Consider the following 18,345-nt stretch of genomic DNA (forward strand, 5'->3'; position numbering starts at 1 on the left):
AACGAGCAAGTAGAAGCGGCGTCATCAGCGGTGAACGAAGCCCGCAAATCGTTTCCGCTGTCGTTATGCTTCCTTCTCTCTCTGCTGTAGCAGTAGCAGCTGCCGACCGCGCAGTTTTCACCCAGCCTGCGTCCGCCCGAATACAGTGCGCTAGGCCGACGGTGCTGCACGCTTTGCGGCTCCACGAACCTCAATATCTCTCTCGTCTTCCTTCCTTTCCTCGCCCCCGCGTCGGCCAGCAGCAGCAGCAGCAGTGCCGGTAGGCGGTTGTCAGTCACTAGTAGTAGTAGTAGTAGTAGTAGTAGTAGCAAATACCGAAACCCTGGACGGGGGATCACTCGGCTCGTCCGTCGATGAAGAGCGCGGCTATCCGCGTGAACTGATGCGAATTGCAGGACTCAGTGAACATCGACACCTCGAACGCACATTGCGGCCGCGGGATCCCATCGTCCCGGGGCGCCGTCCGGTCGAGAGGCGGTCACGACACGAAAAAGCCGTCCGCCGTTGCAGCAGCAGCAGCGGCGGGGAGTCGGGAGTCGCAGGAAAGGGCGCGCGCCGGGGAAGCGGGCGGGCAGCGTGAACAGCTCGCCTTTCGTTCTCGCTACTGCTTCTGCTTCCGGCCCGACTAGCGAGCGCGCGCCACTCGATCCTCCGTCTCCCGCAATGCCAGACCGTCATCGCTGCGACACCTGCCACGGAGCGGCCGACATGTGCAGTAGCAGCAGGGAACGCACCGTCCGCCGTTCGTGCGCACTCTTCTGCCTGCCGCCCTCGCCGTCGTTGCCTCCTCTTATTACTCCGTGGCGGCCGTTGCCGCCGCCGCCGCAGCCTTCTACATCTTCGGTCGGTGTTCGCTCTGTGGATCTCGTTTGCGAGCGTTCGTGCCGGCCGACGACGACGACGACGACGAATCAAATGCGGTTTGCCGCAGCGACGACTTTTTTTTTTTCTAAGCTAATGCTGCCCTCGACTCGGACGAGACTACCCGCCGAACTTAAGCATATCGCTAAGCGGAGGAAAAGAAACCAACCGGGATTCCCTAAGTAACGGCGAGTGAACCGGGAGAAGCCGAACGCCGAATCTCGTCGGCCGCGCCGGTCGTCGAGAGCTGTGGCGCAAGGGTCGTACACGGTCGATCGTTTCGCCCGGCTAGGTTCGGAGTCCCCTCGATCGGGGCTGCCCAGAGCGGGTGCCAGGCCCATTCGGAGCCGGCGGCGATCGGCGGTGTTTCTTTTCGGCCCGAGAGTCGGGTTGCTTGGGAACGCAGCCCAAAGCGGGTGGTAAGCTCCATCCAAGGCTAAATACGGGGACGAGTCCGATAGCCGACAAGTACCGCGAGGGAAAGTTGAAAAGAACTTTTGAGAGAGAGTTCAAGAGACCGTGAAACCGCCCAGGGGTAAACGGGTAGGACCGCTCACCGCGATCGCGAGGGGACTCAGTCCGCTGCCACTTTCACCCCCGCCTGCTAAGGCGTCGTCGTCGCCGACGAACGCGTCGATAGCGGCCGCTCGTTTCCGCGGGCGGTCGTCTGCCGCCTCGTCGGCGCTCGATTTCCGTGGCGCCGGCATCGGACGCACTTCCCCTCCGATCCGTCGTCGCGACCCGTTCCCGTCGGGCCGGTAGGCGCGCAGGGTCCGCAGGTCGCAGACGAGCGCCTCCGCGTCCGGAACCCGTTCACGCGGGGACCGACCGGCGTCGGGATCCACGCGCTTCTCTCGACCGGGCCCGTCGCTCCACGAAAGCGCAGGCACGGCTAACCGACGGAGACGGGCTAACGCACCTCGCCCTCAGCACTCACGACGCAGCGAGTCGCGAAAGCGACGCGGCCGCCCGCCTGCTCCTTCTTCTTCTACTTGCTCCTCGTCTTTGCGCGTGGTGCTACAGCAGCAGGAGCGGTGGTTGTTGGAGGAGTCGGCGGGATCGCCCGAAAAGCCGCCCGCTGCTGCCGGTCAGCGACGAGCATCGGCAACCTACCCGACCCGTCTTGAAACACGGACCGAGGAGTCCCAGTCGACTGCGAGTCGTTGGAGCCTTTCACTTTGCGAACTCCGACGGCACAGCGAAAGCGAGAACGTGACATGTCGCCGCTCTGGGGAAGGGAGTTGGGCCGCTGTCGCAGCAGCCGCCGCAGTTGCTGCCACCGTCGTCTAATCTCGTCGGTTGTTGCAGCATCAGCGGTGGTGGTGGCGGCGGCTCGCTTCTTTTTTGTAACACGCGGCGTTTCGAAGCATCGTTCCTGGGTCGGGCCCGCGCGTTCGCGCTCGAAAGCGCGCGTTCCCGCTCCGACTCAGGTGTAGCAGGCGGCCGGGGACCCGAAAGATGGCGATCCACGCCCGGTCGTGCAAATCGATCGTCGGAACCGGGTGTAGGGGCGAAAGACCAATCGAGCCGTCTAGTCGCTGGTTCCCTCCGAAGTTTCCCTCAGGATAGCTGGCGCCAGCAGGAGAACGACACGCAATTCCGTCCGGTAAAGCGAACGACTGGAGGCCCCGGGGACGTTGACGGCCTCGATCTACTCTCGAACTCGGAACGGGCGAAACGGGCCGCTACTCCTCTCCCGAACGGAGGCGGCCGTTTACGAATCGTTGGGAATAATGATTTTATTATTTTGCGCGTTTCTTGCGATGAATGCACGGTGCCAAGTGGGCCACTTTTGGTAAGCAGAACTGGTGATGTGGGATGAACCGAACGTCCGGCTAATGTGCCCTACGCTTCGCCCATTAGATCCCCAAAAGGGTGTCGGTCGATATAGACAGCAGGACGGTGGCCACGGAAGTCGGAATCCGCTCAGGAGTGTGTAACAACTTACCTGCCGAATCGACCGGCCCCGAAAATGGATGGCGCTGGAGCGAGCGACCGATGCCGGACCGGCCGGGCGACAGGTTGCGCGATCGCCGGCGAGGCGACTTTCCGATGCCCGGTCGAGTAGGAGGGCGCCGCGGCGTGCATGGAAGCCGCGGGCGCGAGCCCGGGTGAAGCCGACCGCGGGTGCAGATCTCGGTGGTAGTAGCAAATATTCGAACGAGACCTTCGAAGACCGAAGTGGAGAAGGGTTCCGTGCCAACGGCGGTCGAGCACGGGTCAGTCGGTCCTAAGAAGCGGGCGAAAGCTTCCACGAAAGGCGCCGGATCCGTCACGAAAGCGGTTGTAGCAAATATAATAGCAGCAGCAGATGCGGCCGGCCTCGCATCGAAAGGGAATCGGGTTAATATTCCCGAACCCGAACTCGGAGAGTGCTCGTCCGGCGGTGGGAACGCGGCGCGCCGCTCCTAGCAGCGCGTTTGTCGTCGAAGCCGGCGGTCGGGCGAAGCAGCGGCAACGCAAGCGAGCCCGGAGACGTTGCCGGGAACCCCGGGAAGAGTTCTCTCTTCTTCGTAAAGGACCGCGTCCGTGGAATCGGCTCGTCCGGAGATACGGATATGGTACCTGTAGAGCGCCGCGTCTCGGGCGGCGTCCGGTGCGCTCTCGGCGGCCCTGGAAAATCCGGGTCCGTAACGATTCGCAGCTCTCGAGTCGGTCCGTACCCACCATCCGCAGCAGGTCTCCAAGGTGTACAGCCTCTCGTCGATAGCGCCAATGTAGGTAAGGGAAGTCGGCAAAATGGACCCGTACTTTCGGAAGAAGGATTGGCTCCGAGGACCGGGTCGGTCGGGCCGTGCGTGTCGCTGCGCTCCCGCGCGGCGGTTGCTTCGCCGTTCGCTCGGCGTCGCGCTGCTGCAGCGGGCGCCGGAACACGTCTGCACGCGAAGCAGAGGATCGGTACTGGGCTGTAGCGTTGGCGTCGGACTCGGCATCTCGGGCGCCTTTCCGGCCGTCGTTTGCGCCGCCTTCCGTGGCGGCAGGCAACTCGCTTCGCGTCGGTGTGCGGTCGCGCCTTCGGTCAACGGGAGTTGGCGGCTTCGTCGGGTAGGAAAGTCGGTCGGTCGGTCGCGTACGGCATAGTCGTCTGCACGTCGCGTCCTCGCGGCGGAAAGCAGTGGTTGTCGCCGCGTCGGTCCTCCTCCTCCTCCTCCTCTCGCACGCGCGGCCTTCTCTCGCGTCGGCGTTCCGCGCCTCCCGACGCGCGGTCAGGCCGCCGTCGCATGTCGGCGCGCGGCGGTCTCATACGGGGCGCAGTGGGCGCGAACAACACGGCTCCACACCCGTGACGCCGTGGAGCGACACGGCTTTGGGCTCGCCGTCGCGTCGGTGCTCGCGGCCCTCTGTTCCCGCCTTGCATGGGGTCGTGCGGTCGTTGCACCGCGACGCGCGGCCGGCGGCGAACGGTCGACTCGGAACTGGTACGGACCGGGGGAATCCGACTGTCTAATTAAAACAGAGCATCGCGTAGCCGGCCAAGCCGCACAGACGCGATGTGATTTCTGCCCAGTGCTCTGAATGTCAAAGTGAAGAAATTCAACCAAGCGCGGGTAAACGGCGGGAGTAACTATGACTCTCTTAAGGACGGGTCGTTGCCTTGTCGTGGCAAGAGAGCTTACGTTCGTAATGCGGGCTATGTCGTGCTGTGTAGTCTGGGCTACACTGGTAGGTTCAACCATGCCGAATTGGTTGCATTGCATTGGACAAACGAAAAGCGGCCTAATCTCCCTGGCAGATCCGATACGGTGGGAGACGCCGCTGATTCTGGGGCGATACAAAGGACGGAGTGCATACGGACCGGTCTTCGCCACTCCTAGGGGCAGCCCTCTCGCGTGCCATGAGGGTCGGGGTGTGCTAGCAGTCCGTCTGGGTTGCCGTCTTAGTTTCACGGAGGAATGCCGAAAGAAGATGAATGTTACAACAAAACCACATCGACATACGGCAGCCAGGCGCCGATAAACTGGTGGTCTCGGGGTCCCGGGAAGGGCCCCGTGGTCAGTCGCGCCGTGGAAACCACTCACGGCGTGGCGAAGAGCTACTTCCCCCCAGGGTAGGTACAGGGTCATGCCTGCCTTGGCGTAATCTTGTTGACCCCCCGATTAGGACAGCCGACGGTGATTCCCAGCCGTCGGCGTATAGCGGCTATAAGTCGCTCACTGTTATACGAGACATGCCGGGCCGTTTTTTCCTGGAGTGTGCGTCCCACACGTTGGTTCTCCGCGGCGAACAACTCCCGCCGGACCTCACGGCTGACCATGTTGCCCTCTCCGGCCTCCCCGCTTCCGTTCCCCCTCGCTTTGATGAGGACGGATCGCCCGTTGGGGTGGCTGGCGATGGTGGCGTGGCCTGCCAACCGCCGGCCGATGCGTTCACCATGGTGATTCCATGTACGTCGATCTCCTTGTTATGCCCGCTCTGTCCCAGACACTTCTCTAGCCCCATGGAATGGGGGCTACATGTACTCAACAGGCATAACCGTAAGCCTGCGTACAAATGCATACGCTGTGGCCGAGAGAGCGGCCACCTTCACTCGATCAGATGTCACGTCGCGAAGTGTTCGGGGAACACTGGTCCTGCCGATCCCGACCCCCAGCAACTGCCTTTTAAGTGTGACGGGTGCAGCCGGGCCTTCCGCTGGGCTGTAGGCCTTTCACTTCACCTACGACACAAACACCCTGTGCAGGCGAATAGGCACAGGATAGAACGTCGCAGGGAAGAAATAGCACGCAAGCGAGAACAGCGTGCGCAACTCGCGCGGACGACGGGGCGGACGTCACGGGGTTGTTGGACAAAGGAGGAGGTGACAATCCTCCGTGAGAAGGAAAAGGAGTTGCTCGAGGCCGGGTGCAAAAGGATCGCTGTGGCTGTGGCCCCCCTACTTCCGGACAAGACGCTGAAGCAGATTCGTGACAAGCGTTCAGACTTGAAACGTGCAGAACGTCGAGCCCGCGAGCGAGAAGGGGCTCTGCCGATACCCGAACCTACGCGTAGTATGCCTGTTAGTAGTGAAGAACAACCCGCAGTCACGGACTGGCGGGAGCAATTTGGCAATGCTGTGTCCCCGGGACACACCCGTTGGGTGTCTGTCTTCGGTGAGTGCCTCCTGGCCCTCTATGACGACGCCTCGGATGCGTGCTGGGACGCTTTTGAGAGATGTGTTGAGGATTGGGTAAGCTTCATGGATTCGCGCCGTGTGGATGCCCGCAACAAGACGAAACGTAGAGATACGGCAGGTGCCTCGACGGCACCAAAACACCGACGAGCGAGAATGCAGCAATACGCTCGATACCAGCGTTTATACGCTTTGAATAGGAAGCGGCTCATGGCAGCAATTCTTGGTGAAGATTTGGAGGGTCAGTGCCCCGTCCCGATGCCCGAAGTAGAGGAGCTCTACAGGGACAGGCTCTCCCGACCAGGGCCAGAGGTCGATTTAAGCGCCTATCCGGCCTCCTCCTTGGTGGACAACGTGCCCATCTTGCGTCCGTTCACTTTGGAGGAGATCAAGATCGCTCGCCGGCGCATTAATCCGGCCTCCGCCGCCGGCCCTGATGGCCTGACGCCTCGTGAGGTCAGGTCGGTCGACCCTTCGATCCTAGCCAATGTTTTTAACTGTTCACTCCTGACTGGACGCGTACCGAAAGTCCTGTTGCAAGGCAGGTCAGTCCTCCTTCGCAAGAAGGCGGGCAGCCCGAACGACCTGTCGAACTGGCGGCCGCTTACGATCTGCTCCGTGGTATATCGTTTGTACACGAAACAGCTAGCCGCCCGGATGCTCAGGGCGACACCCCTCAATCCCGCGCAACGCGGCTTCATCAAGTCGGACGGATGTAGCGAAAACACCTTCCTGCTCCGCCGGCTGCTGGACCGCTCCAGAGGGGTACAGTCAGGACAATCGCGAATCCCACGGATAGAAGTCGCCTTTCTCGACCTGGCCAAAGCCTTTGACACTGTCTCGCATTCCCTCGTTTTTGCGGGCATGAGAAGGTTAGGTTACCACGAACACCTGGTTGGTCTAGTAAAAGGGTTGTACGACGGGTGTACGACTAGATTCACGGTTGGAGCCACATGTAGCGAGCCCATAGAGATAAAGCGGGGGTTCGACAAGGCGACGCTCTCTCGCCCCTCCTCTTCAACATCGCGACCGATCCGCTGCTGGATGCTCTACCCAGTAGCCTCGGTTTACATGTAGACGGGGTTGCTTTGGCGGGCCTGGCGTATGCGGACGACATGGTACTAGTTTCCGGGTCTGCCCGGGGGCTACAGAGCCTTCTCGCCATCTGCTCCGAGTTCTACCACGCGGTAGGCCTCGCCATCAACGTCTCCAAATGCGCCTGGTTCTCCATAAAGGGTTGGGGGAAATCGTTCCTCGTCAACACGTCCTCTCCGCCTACTCTCGACGGGTGTCCGCTACCTAGAGTCGAACCGGACGAGGAAGTATCCTACCTCGGTGTCACAATCAACCCGTGGACGTATCGGAACCGCGGATCGTCGGTGGAATGTGTGTCGCGGTGCATCGATAAGATAATCCGGTCCCCACTGAAGCCTCGGCAAAAGTTCCTCCTGCTGCAGCAGTACTACTTGCCCAGCCTCCTTTACGGGCTGACGCAGGTGATGCCTGCTAAAGCCGAACTCGAGAGACTCGACGCAGTCGTGCGCACGGGTACACGAAGGATTCTGCATCTTCCGGAGATGACTTCTACTAGCTTCCTTTACGCCGCCAGAAGAGATGGGGGGTTGAGTCTGTGCCAACTGGCACGGGCGATACCCAAAAACGTGATTCGCCGGAATCTACGTCTGCTTGGTTCCCCTTACGAAACCGTACGCGAGTTAGCGAGGTCCGCCAACCTCGCCCAACGGAATGACGAACTGTCCGCCTTGTTCGATCTTCCATCTGTCGGGCCTGACGACGGCCCGTATGCCCCCGATGTCCGATTCCCGCACGCTGTGAGATGGGCGTCCCAGCCCATCCAGGGGGTATGTGCGGCCGTCTTCAAGTCCGACCCGATCGGCAACAGCTGGATGTCGCGACCGGGTGGGATATCCGAGGAGTGCTACTTGGGTATACTCAAGATGCGCACCAATACGTTTCCCACTCGCGAATGCCTCACCCGAGGAGGCCGCGGCGATAACACCTGCCGGCGATGCGGCAGCGCTTCCGAGACGATCTCCCACATCAGTGGCCAATGCCTGCGCCTTAAAAAGCAAAGGATGGCCAGGCACGCACGAATATGCCGGCTGGTGGCAAGAGAGGCAGAGCGTTACGGTTGGGTGACCGGCTGGGAGCCGGTTTACCGCGTATCAGGAGCCAGGTTAATACCCGACCTGGTGTTTCGCAATTCTGACGAGGTTGTGATAATAGACGTTACGGTCCGATATGAGCAGGGTACGGCGCTGCGCGATGCAGCCCGGGAGAAGGAGAGGAAATACCGACCGCTGATCTCCCTCCTCGGGAGGGAGCTAGGCGTGCCGGTACGGGTGTTTGGTTGCCCAGTCGGGGCCTGCGCACATGGAGCCGTGAGGCTGATAGGGCATTGAGTTCCTTGCACATTTCGGACAGGTCGTTTAAGAAGCTGCTGAGCAGAACTGCGATGCTTTGCACGTACAGCATGCTTAAGGACTGATCCATGAGGGTGGATCAAGGGGCGTGTCCTAACATTCGTCCACAGCGAGAGTGTGGGCAATAATCCCCTCTGGCACGGGCATCGTCGTCGCTTCTAGAGTTAACTGCCAGTTCCATCCGGCGGGTTCTGACCATGGTTCCCCGGGGCTCGCTCGGGATCCTTATAAGGGGGCAAGGCGCGCGGAGGCGCCGCGTGGCTGTTGGTATTCGATGTACTCGGTCTCGCCGTGTCGGATAGGCCTAGTGATACTCGGATCTGGTCGCTTGTGGTTCGTAACTTCGTCAGCGCAGTGTCTCTCTATATTGGCTTCCATGTTCTTCGGTTACCTGGTCCCTATTTCTCAGTCTCGCCGGTCGATTATGTGGTCGTGGTCGCTTCACCATCAAGCGGCAATCGTTGGACACTTCTCCAGTCCTGTAGCTTGTTGTGTGTACAGTGAGCTCCATATCCCTGCAGCTCCATCGCAGGGCGGGGGTCGGGTACTGACTGGACCCGTCCCTTGTTTCCTACCCAGTCACTCTGAGGCGGGCAGCCGTCATTGGCCGTACGATCGGTCGGCGGGGACAGTGGCCCGCCCCCATCCGGGGACGGGAGCGTAACGTAAGTCGCTGATCCGCCAGCCTATGTCGGCTATTCCGCAAAAGGCCCATTCGAAACCCCTGTCGGCCCCGAGAGCCGTAGGGGCCCCATGACGTCGTGGAACCGTATCCACTATAAAAACACGGCACCGGCTATCGTCACCGTGTGCACCTAGTGCGCACATTACCCTCGGCTGAGACAGGTATTTGATCCAAATCGTTGCTATTTGGCGAGTGCTGTGGGACCGCCCACGTAAAATTAACAGGGAAAGATTGCGAAAGCAAATACGGGTAGCCAAATGCCTCGTCATCTAATTAGTGACGCGCATGAACGGATCAACGAGATTCCCACTGTCCCTATCTACTGTCTAGCGAAACCACAGCCAAGGGAACGGGCTTGGATGGATCGGCGGGGAAAGAAGACCCTGTTGAGCTTGACTCTAGTCCGGTTTTGTGAGGGCACACGGTAGGCGTAGCATAGGCGGTAGCATTCGCGTTGCCCTGCGCGCCGGCTGCCGGTACCGGTGGCCGTCGCCGTTGTTGTCCGGTGGTGCGTCTTCGTTGTCGTCAGCCGGTCGGTTTCGGTCGCGCCAGGGTGTCGCACGCGTTTGCGACGATGAAAAACCGCCACTTCCGTAGTTTCCTCGCTCACTCGATGGAGAAGGGATCGGGCCGTCGCCGAGCGGTGGTTCATTATCTGGTGCGAAGCGCGCGGTGCATGTCGAGCGCCTTCGCGGGCGCCGGCGCAGCCGATGCGCGACCCTTAGTCGAGAACAGTGTCGGTCGGGGAGTTTGACTGGGGCGGTACGTCTGTCAAACGGTAACGCAGGTGTCCCAAGGCGAGCTCAGCGTGGACGGAAACCACACGTCGAGCAAAAGGGCAAAAGCTCGCTCGATCTCGATTTTCAGTACGAATACGGACCGCGAAAGCGTGGCCCATCGATCCTTTCCGAACAGCGGCGAGCTATGCGTCCGCCGAGAGGTGTCAGAAAAGTTACCACAGGGATAACTGGCTTGTGGCGGCCAAGCGTTCGCAGCGACGTCGCTTTTTGATCCTTCGATGTCGGCTCTTCCTATCATTGCGAAGCAGAATTCGCAAAGCGTTGGATTGTTCACCCACTAACAGGGAACGTGAGCTGGGTTTAGACCGTCGTGAGACAGGTTAGTTTTATCCTACCGATGCATCGCGCGTACGCGGCGCCCCGTGTCGCGAGCGATCAGGGGTTGAGGCGGCGGAGTTCGGTCTATGGTTGTGCACCTCAGTGCGCTTCCGGAGCCGTCTACGCTTCTTCTTCTTCTTCTTCTTTCGGCTCTTGCGGCCTTAGGTGGTTGCGCCGGCAACGTCAACTCGGCTACGGCTATCCCGTCCAGTACGAGAGGAACCGCGGGATCAGAGCAACGGTTTGCGCGCTCGCTCGATAGAGCGGTGGTGCCAGGCTGCCTCTGAGCGATAACGGCTGAACGCCTCTAAGCCGGAACCGTAACCGGACCCGAGTTGTTTTCCAAAAGCGTCTCAACCTCAAGGCGCATGCCTTAGCTCGGCGTTCGCCAACCGCCCGTCGTATTCACGTGCGGCGAGCGGCAGCGTCGCCGGCGGAATTGCCATTTCGGGACGTTTGTGGCGGTGGAAAAGCGGTCGGTCTTTACGTCCGGCCGCTCGCGAAGTCGTCGCCGACGTCCCGCTCCCCCACGACTTGTTCGAAGAGATCGAGACGAAAAGGATCGCTTGCATACGACTCGACTTGCCGTTCGGAGTGACGTGCTTAGTAGAGCAGCTACCACACTGCGATCTATTGAGTCTCTTCTCGCGAACGACACGATCCGCCCTTTCGAGGCGGCAATCTCCTCGTCTACGTGGCTGCTTCTGCAGCCGCCGCGTATCCTTTCCCTTTCTTTTATTGCGAGACGACGAGAGAAACGGTGAAAGGGATCATCCCTTGACTTGCCGCTGCCGTTCGGAGTAACGTGCTTAGTAGTGCAGATACCACACTGCGATCTATTGAGCCCTTTCGAGACCGAGAGAGGAAGCGCGGCTTAATGGTTTGTCGTCGGCGAAAACGAAAGAAGGACGGAAAGGAAAAATAGCGATCGAGGCGACGAAGACGAAGACGAAGACGAACGGAAGAAAGGTAACGCAGATACGAGAGCGCACGGCACGGCACGGCACGGCACGGCACGGCGCGGCCGCCGCCGGGGCGAGCAAGTCGTCAGAGTGCATTTCCTTAGGTCGCCGCTGGGGGCGAGTAGTAGAAAAAGAACGCTGATAAGTGCGAGACCGGTGTCGGGGCGTGTGTCATCCATCGTCGCATTTCAGTAGAGGCGGATTTTCTCGCTTTCTTTCTTTCTTTTTACTCTGAAGAGACGCGCACCAACACGACAAACCGGGAACCGATTGCATCGAGCGAGACCGTGTGCCGGTCGCCACCGCGTACTCGCTGAGACGATCGAGAGCGGCGGATAGACGGGTCTGCCGGCGTGTTTCCGCCGGCGAACCTCAGGTTTCAATCGAAAGCGAGTTTGCGATCGAAAGCGCTGTCGGACGGGAGTGTCTGTGTGTGCCACGCGGCGCCCTAGGCGGACGAGAAAGAAGGAACAGGCCGAGCGAGTAGTGGAGGCAGCGATCGGGAGCAAGCAAAGAGAATGCGGACGCCTCGGCGGCGGTCGGCCGCCGGCGCTATGAAAAGGCCGACGACGTGTCGGCTGCCATACGAGCCACGCGGCCGGTACCGTACCCGTGAGTTTGCAATCGAAAGCGCTGTCGGCCGGGAGTGTGTGTGTGTCTGTGTGTGTCACACTAAGGCGGCCTAGGCGGACGAGAAAGAAGAAGCAGGCCGAGCGAGAAGGAAGCGATTGTGAGCGAGCAAAGAGAATGCGGACGCCTCGGCGGCGGACGGCCGGAGCCGAACCGCCGGCACCGCGATGGAAAGGCCGATGTGTCGTCTGCCATACGAGCCACGCGGCCGGTAGCGTACCCGTGAGTTGGCGATCGAAAGCGCTGTCGGCCGAGAGTGTGTGTGTGTCTGTGTGTGTGTGTTACACGGCGGCCAAGGCGGACGAGAAAGAAGAAGAAGCAGGCGGCAGCGAGAGGGAAGCGATTGGGAGCGAGCAAAGAGAATGCGGACGCCTCGGCGGCGGACTGCCGGCGCCGAACCGCCGGCTCGATGGAAAGGCCGACGTGTCGGCTGCGACACGAGCCACGCGGCCGCGGCCGCTACCGTACCCGTGACGGGGCCCGATTCGCGAGTTTACGGGTCGGGGCCCGGCGGAATAGTCAGGCTCTAGGTGACCCTCATACCCCAAGGGGGTCCAGACTACTATGTAGGGTAGTCGTCGATCGGACGGTCGTACCCTATGACCCGCACCCCGAACCGCAGCTGATTGAAAGGCAGACGGTCGGCCGGCGGCTGGCCGGCCGGGCGCCGCCGCGTACCCGCTGAGCCGATCGGAAGAGGCCGAATTGAGAGCGACGCCTGGGCAGCGGACTGCCGCCGCCGAACCGCCGGCACCGCGATGGAAAGGCCGACGTGTCGGCTGCTATACGAGCCACGCGGCCGGTACCGTACCCGTGAGTTTGCGATCGAAAGCGCTGTCGGCCGGGAGTGTGTGCGGCCTAGGCGGCGGCCTAGGCGGACGAGAAGGAAGCGATTGGGAGCGAGCAAAAAGAATGCGGACGCCTCGGCGGCGGACTGCCGCCGGCGAGATGGAAGGGCCGACGTGTCGGCTGCGATACGGGCCGCCAAGGCGGACGAGAAGGAAGAAGATGAAGAAGCCGAAGCAGCAGGCCGAGCGAGTCGTGGCGGCAGCGAGAAGGAAGCGATTTTGAGCGAGCAAAGAGAATGCGGACACCTCGGCGGCGGACGGCCGCAGCCGAACCGCCAGTGCGATGGAAAGGCCTACGTATCGGCTGCCTTACGAGCCACGCGGCCGGTAGCGTACCCGTAAGTTGGCGATCGAAAGCGCTGTCGGCCGGGAGTGTGTGTGTCTGTGTGTGTGTGTTACACGGCGGCCAAGGCGGACGAGAAAGAAGAAGAGGAAGAAGCAGCAGCAAGCGGCAGCGAGAGGGAAGCGATTGGCAGCGAGTAAAGAGAATGCGGACGCCTCGGCGGCGGACTGCCGCCGCCGAACCGCCGGCTCGATGGAAAGGCCGACGTGTCGGCTGCGATACGAGCCACGCGGCCGCTACCGTACCCGTGACGGGGCCCGATTCGCAAGTTTGCGGGTCGGGGCCCGGCGGAATAGTCAGGCTCTAGGTGACCCTCATACCCCAAGGGGGTCCAGACTACTATGTAGGGTAGTCGTCGATCGGACGGTCGTACCCTATGACCCGCACCCCGAACCGCAGCCGATTGAAGGGCAGACGGGCGGCCGGCCGGCCGGGCGCCGCCGCGTACCCGCAGAGCCGATCGGAAGAGGCCGAATTGAGAGCGACGCCTCGGCGGCGGACTGCCGCCGCCGAACCGCCGGCACCGCGACGGAAAGGCCGACGTGTCGGCTGCGATAGGAGCCACGCGGCCGGTACCGTACCCGTGAGTTTGCGATCAAAAGCGCTGTCGGCCGGGAGTGTGTGCGGCCTAGGCGGACGTGAAGGAAGCAATTGGGAGCGAGCAAAAAGAATGCGGACGCCTCGGCGGCGGACTGCCGCCGGCGAGATGGAAAGGCCGACGCGTCGGCTGCGATACGAGCCACGCGGCCGCCAAGGCGGACGAGAAGGAAGAAGATGAAGATGAAGAAGCAGAAGCAGCAGGCCGAGCGAGTCGTGGCGGCAGCGAGAAGGAAGCGATTGTGAGCGAGCAAAGAGAATGCGGACGCCTCGGCGGCGGACGGCCGCAGCCGAACCGCCGGCTCTTGCAAACCTCCGCCCATTACAACTCTTCCTACCTGAGGTACCACCTGTACACCTCATCTAGCTCATCCTCACACTTTCTCCTAAATCCAAGTTGCCATGTAGCTCTGCTACAAGAGCCTAATATACGCCAACCCCTTTTCTCATCTCTTAACCCCTTTCTAACATAAGGGCGCAGCACTCCTCACTCTTACCCTGGATTTGTAGACTTGCAAGCTGCATAGGCCTCATTAATGCCCATGGCACAAAAAAAAAAAAAGGCGCCCTGGCATTGGGAATGGCATTTAACTGTACAAAATATGCAAAGCAGACACTGGAGCACAATGCAGTTCTTGGATTAATGGATCCCTGTCAAATCGTCTAACCCATGCCAGCTTGGAACATGGACGTTAAATGACGACGATGACGATGAAACTGAATCCAATACGCCAATCAACCGAGAAGAGGTTCGTCAATGACCATAGGAAATAATAACGAAAACAAGGGAGGTAATTTTAAAATACGAGGATTGGAGTAGCCTCCCTTGCATAGATAAAAACTTGAAAATAAAACTTTTATTTTTGTGCTTTAATAGCAAACATTTAGTCGTCCATTGTGATTTAATCGCAAGAACATTAGAAGTTGAGAGTGAGAAATTGGAGGACTAATTTCGTCTCGAGACACTTCAAGGATTTGGTCGACCCAAAGATATGGTTCAAGTCTCTTACCCTATATACCACACATTGGTTTTGAACTCAGAATCCAGCAAAACTTAACCATAGAGACATACTTTTTTGGCGTGGTAAGAAATTTGCTTCCCAACCACATGGTTCTGGATTCAATCCCACTGCGTGGCATCTTGGGCAAGTGTCTTCTATTACAGCCTTGTGTGTGTGTGGTGTTTTGTATCTGTGTTTTGGCAAAAAGAGACCAATAGAATAAGTACCAAGCTTAAAAAATATTAGTACTGGGGTCGATTCATTCGACTAAAATTCCTCAAAGCAGTGCTCCAGCAGGGCCACAGACTAATGACTGAACAAGTGAACGATAAAACGATAATCAGTGATCAGGCTCCATCACTGATAAGAAGAAAGAAGTCATTCTCAGACTAGAAACCCAGTCTGAATGTTTGCAGCAGAATAGAATCCACTAAAGATATCCAAGCACCAAATGGTGGCGCTAAACTAGGCAAGAGATCAAGTCAACCACAGCTCTGGTTTACCAAATTTCACTGAAAAAAGCTTTGGTTGAGTCAAGACTATGGTATCAGATATTTGCTGATGGTGTCAGGCAGTGTGATTGAACACATCATCATCATCATTTAACACAATTTCTATACTGGCTTAGGTTGGACAGACTAACAGGAGCTGGCAAGGCCAGGAGTCACACCAGGTTCCATAATCTGTTTTGGCTTGGTTTCTTACAGCTGGCTGCCCTTCCTAACGCCAATCATTTTATAGGGTGTATTGGGTGCTTTTCATGTAGTACCAGCACAAGTGCTTTTTACATGACACCACCACCAGTGCTTTTTATGTGGTACCATCAGTGATTTTTACGCGGCACTAGCACCATCTGAAACAATTTGCAAAATGAACTTCTTGACCACGCAACCATGTCTGCAACCCAAGGCCGTAGTAGTGTACACTTACCCAAGATACCAAATGGTAGAATCAAACCCCAAAATACAACATTGCAAAGCAAATGTCTTTACCACAAGCCGTGCCTGTCTATACTCACTGCTGACAACATGTATTAAATAACATTTGAGCACAGAATACTCACCTGCCTTCACGAATTTCAATTGTCATGGCACGAGATACAACATCACGAGAAGCAAGATCTTTGGCATTTGGAGCATAGCGTTCCATAAAACGTTCACCTTCTCCATTAATCAGATAGCCACCTTCTCCACGGCATCCTTCAGTGATGAGGCAGCCAGCACCATAAATACCTTAAAAGAATCATTCACGATTATTATTACTCTAGAAGAAAGATACATGGCAGAATTGATAGAGTTCACACCCCCCCCCAAAAAAAATGGCATTACAAATATTTAGTTACATTCCACTGCATTCGGAGTTTATATCTGACCAGGATGTTCACTTTGCTCACCATCTTTCTAACATCAAAATAGTCAGGTTCAAGGTCTGACATAATCAATTGTACTTCAAAATGAGGTGATCTTGTCTTGTATATTTAGAATTATCTCAGATTACCAAGATGTCTATAGAATTAAGATATTATATAGCAAGTAAACTATCAGAGTAGCATCTGACATTTTTTAGTTTAAATAAGAAGAGTAAAGACTCCCTTCAGTCATGAATGACCATGGGATTGCACCTAAAAGGTTACCCTGCAAGGCACAAGTCTAGGCAAGGTTGCTTATGGAAGACTAGCAGTCACACATGCATACCAGCCTCTTCTCTCCACACCACAGCTCATTTCTACAGCTAAGTGACCTGGAGCAACATGAAAAAAAGTGTTTTGCTCAAGAACACAACACACAGCCCAGGCCAGGCCAGGAATCAAACTCACCTTATGATTATGAGCCCGATGCTCTAACCACTGAGCTATGTGCCTTCACTCTCATATAGGAACATGGTGCAATAAAGCACATACATAGACTGTCTGTCATGGATGCCAGAATTCCCATATCACATAATTTCATTCTACTTAAAATCGTCAGAGGGAAGCATCTGGTCACTGCATACCAGTCAAATCATGCTGCTACGATGTATAGAATAACAGCATCTTTTCAGACGCTGATGTCACAAATAACCAGTAGGCTTACTAAAAATTAATTATTAGCTACGGAAGCAATATTTACACCAAAAAGTAATATTTACATCCAACTTAACATGGATGTCTTGTTAGAACACTGAATACTGCATCATTAGCTTTGAAAGATCCTCTTATATAGGCATTTGGTACCTAAAAGCACACACATAGATCATAGCAGACATTTGTGGGGTGAAAGTCCAAATCTTTGTTGCTCACTCTATGCTATACACCTCACTCTTAGCTCTTCTGGCATTAAGATTAAAAACGGAAATTTTAATCCTGTGCCCCATACGAGTTGACATATGGAACATACAAAAACGTTATGGGTAGACCTACCAGTAGGGTGAAACTGAATAAACTCCAAATCTTCATTGCACAGACCAGCTCTGTTGACCATTGCAGTACCATCCCCAGTACAGGTATGGGCCGATGTACAGGAGAAATAAGTTCTTCCATAACCACTGAAAAGAAGAGTGCAGTTCAAAACAAATAAACAAAATCAAGACATTTCTTTACAGCTAAAATAATTATTCATACGTCTTCAAAATACAAATAACATTATACAACAAAAGTATCAATAACTGAGTCAACTATGAAGTTGCTGTGTGGCCAATCAACTTCCTAAATGTATCAGCCAAATCTTCTTTGAAACACACCCTACTGTCTTAAAAAGAAAGGATATAACTGATAAGGAAGTCCTAGGACATCAAGTTAGAATGCCTCTTAGTTGACATATGTAGTAAACAAAACAAAACAAACATTGGTAGAAAAGGTTGAGAACTGAATTTTTGAGAGTTGAAACTCTGGAGAAGAATGATTGGCAAATGTGTTTAATATGGTCTGGGACAGTAGGGCAGGGTGACCACAGTCTAATCAACACTTTACATCTTCCTACTAAATATGTTAGCAGTAAAACATATGTAGTACTTGTTTTTAAAATGAAACTTGAAATACAGAAAAAAAATAAATAAATAAATTCAAATTTGCAGAGGAAGATTGTAAATAGCTATCATGATTCCAATGCTTACCCGGTTGCAATGACTGTGTTCTTGGCACGGATTCGATGAATAGAACCATCTTCCAGACAAAGTGCAATCACGCCTCGGCACTCGCCATCTTCCATAATCAAATCCAGTGCAAAATATTCAATAAAGTACTGTGTCTCATACATAAGGGACTAAAGACAAAAAAAAGAAGAATATATCAACTAAGTTCACATATTTATGTAATGTATAAATAATTATGTTGTTTTTTTTTTAAACTTGGTTACATGTTTTGAAACAAAGTTTTCTTAACCCTTTTGATACTATATTTCTGTTGAAATACGTCTTTATTTCAATTAATTTCAAACATAATGAAGAATTTTGTAAAATAATTTGTCATTATTAAGCTGATTTTTTTGAAAGTAAATTAACATGAAATTTCAATAATTAGATTACTTTTAAAATAATTTGTACCACAGAACCCAGGGCGACCAAGAGGGAGTTGGTATCAAAAGGGTTAAATATATCTGTCTATGCTAATAGTTTTGCTTGCACTGTTTATTTTCCTTTACTCAAATTAAAGACAGAAAAAAAACAAATTCATGTGATTTTATTGTTCAAGTGCAGAATACAATGGAAAGCAATAATTTCAACAGGGTAACATCAATTAACATACAACTACTGGTTCTGAAAATTTTGTA

General features: G+C 55.8%; 1 protein-coding gene, 1 non-coding gene and 1 pseudogene across 2 annotated transcripts in view; 2 read left to right on the forward strand and 1 right to left on the reverse strand.

Moving 5' to 3' along the window:
• LOC106882182 (succinate dehydrogenase [ubiquinone] flavoprotein subunit, mitochondrial) overlaps nt 1-18,345 on the reverse strand; it is a 55,763-nt gene that overhangs the window by 16,693 nt on the left and 20,725 nt on the right. Inside the window, exons 6-8 of the mRNA XM_052971309.2 lie at nt 17,690-17,838; nt 16,998-17,122; nt 15,663-15,831 (exon numbers count right to left, since the gene is read on the reverse strand). Coding sequence (XP_052827269.1) covers nt 15,663-15,831; nt 16,998-17,122; nt 17,690-17,838 — 443 coding nt within the window. The remainder of the gene's footprint in view (nt 1-15,662; nt 15,832-16,997; nt 17,123-17,689; nt 17,839-18,345) is intronic.
• Nucleotides 319-477, forward strand: LOC149133778 (5.8S ribosomal RNA). The gene has a single exon (XR_016243520.1). It is a non-coding gene; the product is annotated as a 5.8S ribosomal RNA (ribosomal RNA).
• LOC149133779 (large subunit ribosomal RNA) lies at nt 962-10,883 on the forward strand (annotated as a pseudogene).

This window comes from Octopus bimaculoides, chromosome 10, assembly GCF_046866305.1.
Source record: "Octopus bimaculoides isolate indiv1 chromosome 10, ASM4686630v1, whole genome shotgun sequence".
NCBI lineage: Eukaryota > Metazoa > Mollusca > Cephalopoda > Octopoda > Octopodidae > Octopus > Octopus bimaculoides.